This window comes from Gavialis gangeticus, unplaced genomic scaffold (assembly GCF_001723915.1).
Source record: "Gavialis gangeticus isolate Ggan-Ray unplaced genomic scaffold, GavGan_comp1, whole genome shotgun sequence".
Classification (NCBI taxonomy): Eukaryota; Metazoa; Chordata; order Crocodylia; family Gavialidae; genus Gavialis; species Gavialis gangeticus.
The window spans coordinates 57,563,385-57,568,811 of NW_017728993.1; the positions used below are offsets into that span (position 1 = coordinate 57,563,385).

The 5,427-nt window shown below is 45.1% G+C and overlaps 1 protein-coding gene across 1 annotated transcript in view; it reads right to left on the minus strand.

The window, feature by feature from the left end:
* RGSL1 (regulator of G-protein signaling like 1) overlaps positions 1-5,427 on the minus strand; it is a 36,862-nt gene that overhangs the window by 11,901 nt on the left and 19,534 nt on the right. Inside the window, exon 7 of the mRNA XM_019528347.1 lies at positions 3,635-4,635. Within this exon, the coding sequence (XP_019383892.1) occupies positions 3,635-4,635 (1,001 nt within the window). The remainder of the gene's footprint in view (positions 1-3,634; positions 4,636-5,427) is intronic.

A 5,427-nucleotide genomic window follows, 5' to 3' on the forward strand; every position in this document is an offset into this window, starting at 1 on the left:
ATAATACACCTAATAAGGAATAGATCTAGAGGGGGTGCTGCAGTGTGGTTGCACTTCCCTCCCCCCCGTCTTAATTTGACTGTGAGCTTTTGGTGCAGGGTCTGCCCAGAGGCCTTGCTTTCACACAGCTCTAGAGCCCAAAAGACCCCTCCTTCCCCTATTGCCGAGTTCAGTGGGGGAAGAAAAAGGAGGGGAAATCCAGCAGCAGTGCTCATCCCCTGGACTCCAGAGCCATGTAAAAGCAGTGTCTCTGCCCAGACCCTGCCGTGATCAGCTGGTGAGCTCAGACCTTGCTGTTCTTGTGGAGGTCTGTCCAAAGCTGGCACTGACCAAGCCATGCACTGTGTATGTGTGGCACAGACAAAATGTGTGTGGGGGAGGGGGGAAGGAGGTTGTACTCCTTTGCCCCATTGCTGGGTATTACCACACCTAACCGAATAACAATCAGGAGGAAGAGGCAGAAGACATTTCTTCTTGACACCAGTTGATCACAATGTCATCTACTGAAACACAAGAATTATTAGTCTTGGAGGTGTAATGCCACTCAGGGTGTCTGCACTGTGACTGTCAACTAGGCAGGGTGAGTACTGCTAGGAGGGGAGATGCACCAACATGTAGTTAGGCATGGCTTGCAAACAATGCCCCCAAAGTAGGCTAAATATTTATGGTTAACTCCCACTGAGGTCTGTGCTGTCACAGCTGGCCTGCTAGCAGTACCCAAGTTATCTAGTTCGGCAGTCATTCCAGTCCATCTGTTCTGATGCTGACGCTATGTGAAATGCAAACATCGAGTATGCAGCTCATTACCTTATCACTCATGTAATCCAGGCACAGGCATGCTAGGTTGGCTCTTTATTTAATACAATATGGTCCATGCCTTATGTCATAGGGTTGTGAGGTAGTGCCAAGAATGCTACCAAGGGAAACCCACCCTATTGATTGGCTACCCTTCCCCTAAGTGGCAGAACCTGCAGATGCATTACTGCAGTTCAGCCCTTAGTTACACCTGTGCAACTTCTCTGGCTAAAACAGGCCTCTAAAAGCAGAGTGGCACTCCCTGCCCCCCATGCAAACTTTGTGGGCTTTGACTTTTAACCATTAGTGAGCCATCTATGTGATTCACAAGGCAACAGGGTTAGAATACCCCTTGGCTGATATGTATGAGCAGCATGCTGCTGAGACAGTGTGCCCAACTGCTGCCTTGTTCATTCATGGTACAATTCTGCTGCCATAACTGAAGTGACCCTGAGAGGATCTGGGCTCAGCTAGTTTATACCCTGCAGCCCTAACACCTGCTAAAGTGCTAATTGCATTCAGAAAGCAGTTCCTTGATCTGAAAGGTAATTTCCTTGACAAGGGGTGCTAAACAATGTGGCCATCTCCTTAATTTACAGCCATCAAAAAGAATGAAGAAGTGCAACACTTAAAATGAGTCAGAGGCCTAACAATGCAAAAAGCAGCTCAGTGGAATTATAAAAGTCCCTTAGGTATTAGTTTTATTGGCTCAAGGTCAATTTGTATAGGAGCCAGAAGTTTGGGGAACCCAGTTTTACAAAATAAAAGACCTGATTTTCAGGCAAATGTATTTAGCACCCAACTAAAGTTAAGGGGAGCTGTCAGTACTAAGGACACATTTAAAGTCAGGTCTTTGGTGTATCAAGTGAGGCACTTAATACAGGAGGCCAGCTGAAAAGTGCTGACTTGAGTCAACAAGACTATTTATATGGGTTCTACAGAGCCCCAAAATGAACCAGAATATCTTCCTGTCTGTTTGTGGGATGTTTTTTCCAAGATTTTCTTGCAGCAGAATGCTACTTGTGGAGTTAATACAACATGGGACCTGGCTTTGTGGAATTTCTAGTATCAAGTAAGAGAAATACCTTGTGGAATCTGGTTCCTTAAATAACTCTTTTAGGGCATGGAAAAAGTGTGAAAACATAGATATAATTGAAGTTAAGGCTAGATGATCCTCCCCACTATCAAACCACTTCACTAATTATGGGTGTGTTTTATGCATGCAGATTTTTTCATTTCTTACCTAAACATTAGTGTCCATTACTGTGCTAAGAAAAAGGATGCTTTCTGTATAGAATCTATTCCCGTAAGTCTTCTGATCAGTATTCTAGTCCCTGGTTTGCATATGGGTTTGGCTCCTATTTTCTGCTCTGAAAAGCTGTTTCTCTCTATATTCTTGGTTGCCTCTGGTTAGCCAAGAGGAGGTGTTCCAAGATGCATGTCTAACCTTGCATGTGGCTGCTAAACTACTGGAGTTACTGGCTAAGGAATGTGAGGATGCTGCTTCAGCATGCTGGAGTAAAATAGCTTCTTCTGCGCAGCCACATGCACAGCAGTAATACTTAGCTTGATGTTTTCCCAGACATGTACAGATGGAGTGGTGTGTTGTGTATGTAGCCTCTGGGCAGTCCTGTCTGCGCTCTAACATAAGCATGCTTTGACCTACATGGTCAAGCAATCTGTGCCCCCCTAGCAGCTGTCTCTTACCACAAACTGAAGGAATATTTCATCATCATCATCTAGGAACTCATCATAGAAGCAGCTCAGGATCTGATGAGAAAACAAGGAGATGCATTGTTAGCCGGTGTCTCTGTTGGTAGTGGTTGGAGCCCTTGGCTTTAGGCTGTCAAGGAGGAGCTTTACAGCAATAGGTGCATTGTGCTGGGACAAGTGCAAAGGCTATGCTGCATAGGTGTAGGGTACTCTGGGCAGCAGCAGAGCATGCTGCCCTATCCATGAACCTCAACCCTGCCCTGGACATGCAGTGGCTAGGGATGAAAGGGAATGCGTGCTCAACTGAGACCACTAACAAAAGGTTCAGTTCCAGAGGTGGTTTTTCTAACGCAAACTGGGTTAAGCCCTTCAACTCATGCGTCACGCTGGCTGCCTAAGGACTACTGGCTTATAACAACTTTTGGTCACAAACCTCTGTCAGAATGAAAGCAGTAGCCTGGATGTGAACAGATCCTTAGCTCAGCCTCCCAAGCTTCCCACCCTGCCTCATGTGGAGTGAAAGAGAAAGTTGGAGAAAACAGATTATAATTGTCTTCAGCTCAGAGCAATGTCCCTACTAAAGCTTCATGGCACCCCGGGGTAATTCTGCTTACCTGATTCTTGCAGCTCCAGTTACCCTCCTTCTTCCCTACCTTTGAATTTAGGTACTAAGCCTTTAAAAAGGCTTTATGTTGCACCCATGAAATCCACTTTTGGATCAGTTAATGGGTAGCTTCTCATTTAGGTACCCATGTTATGTGCACTAATTTCCATTTACTGATGTAAAAGCAGGCTTGTCATGCTTGCCAGCTATGTGTGCAGGTAAAATAGACAAAATGTAGGTGCTAACCTTTGGAAATTTGGCCTCCTATCCACTTGTGATTTATTCCACATCCACTTGGGAGTTTCTGTTTTAGAATCTGATGTCCTAAAGTATGCCTTCCAGGGTCATAAACTTTAGCTACTGCAGTTGCACATGTGCATGGTACATAGGAGAGGTTCCACCAGATACCCCAGCACTTGGATTTGCAGTGTTACAAATTAGGATTATATATTTGTCACACCTATCACGTAGGGAGTGCCAGTTACTCTTCTCAATACCAGCATCACAGTCAGCATTTCCTACCTTGCAAATTTCTTCCTGTGCTTTCAATATCCAGGGAATGACTTTTCCAGAAGGCAGAAGGTCATGCAAGTTCCTGAGAGTTTTCAGCTCCAGGGGAAGTTTCTGGTTGTTTTCTGTCAAGTAGGTCTCAGATATCCTTGCACTCAACAAGTGCCGCAGGAGGAAGCTTCCTCCTTTGCTGGAACTCAGCACTACATTCAGAAAGTCCTCCAGATCGTGCCACAGATCCAAGAGATGGGTCTCCACTGTATGATTCCTGCGCTTCAAGAACTCCCTGAAGGGGCATCCTGCACAGCTGTCAGCATTAAGTACCCAGTGCAGGAGATCTAAAGAGGGAGAGGACTTGAGTATCTTTTTCAGGGCTAGCAGTGATGGCAGCTGGACAATGGGTGTGGAAGCATGTATTTCAAATAGGGGTTTCTTTTTGCTGAGCTCTTCCACTTGAAGAGGCAACTGGGATTTGGGGCTGGGACTTTTGGAAGTGGCCTCTTCTCCTCCTGTCTCACTAATGCTCTTTTCAGGAGGTTGTAACTGCTGAGACTCCTTTCTTGAGACATCATCCTTAGTCAGCAGTTCCTCTGTGTCTGTTAAGCCACTTGCACTCTTAGTTGGCCTTGGTGTTTCCTCTGGCTGCAACCCACAACTTGTAGGTTTTCCTGTTTCTTCAGCTCTTTTCCCAGAAATTATGAGATTCCAGATCTCCTCCTTGGCTTTTCTACTGCAGTAGAGTTCCGACGTGTCCCGGCTCTTCCGTATGCTCATTGTGGGAGCTGGAGACACTAGCTTCTCCCACAAGCCCACCCATAACAAATGGTCTTGATACTCCTGCAGTAGTGGCTGGCATTCTTTCTCCTTCTCTATGCACAGTTTGCAATGAATGAAAAAGTTAGGAAGCCAGTAACTTTGAACTTTAAACAGGGCCAATTTCTGCATCTCACTCAGGATCTCTCTCCTGGTACTTGTGTGTTGAAGGTGCCAGTCGGAGATCTTCGACAGAGACTCTGAAAAGGACATGAGGAATTATAGATGGACAGTATGGGCTTGCGCCATAAACCAGGAGAGTCAGTAGTGATCTTAGATCAGACTTTGCAAAAGCTTCCAGCAGGATCACTGTGGGGGGGGAAAATGAGCACACGGAGCAGGTGAGAGGTGATATAAAAAGTGAAAAGTGGCTTCCCTGTGAGAGAGAACTTTGTAGAGAGACAACTTTGTAGGGCTAAAAAATAACCACATATCTTGTTTCCACTATATCTTAAGCTGTTCCTACAGAGACTTGTTGCTGCACCTTCAAATCTACATCCCTAGTTCCAAGTTAACTTTAAGACTTAAAAAAAAAAAAAAAATACTAAATTGAGACTTTACATGCAAAAAGTATCCAATATACAGAAGAGCAGTAAGTAATAGATCCAGAATAGAATTTGGTGTTTACAGCAACAAGAAACTGATTTCAAACAGGAGCCGACATCACCGCTTAACTTTGTAGACTGCTTTTTTCATTCCTAGATCTCAAAGTGCTTCACACAGGAATGTAAGGGGCCCCTGCCCCATAATTTTCCACATGGGGTAAGTCAGTCACAGAGTAAATCAGTGGCAGTCGGGAACAGAACACAAGCCGGCTAATTCCTAGTCCTGAGCTCTGGGCTAGGGACAGACATTCAAAAAGTCCAAGCCTGAAGTGATTCAATCTTTGCAGGTTAGTTTAACCTGTGCAGATTGAACTGATTTGCAAGTAGATAGACATTCAATTTTGATTCAGAAACTGCAGTGGCTCAGGCCAGAAGCTGGGGGGGGGG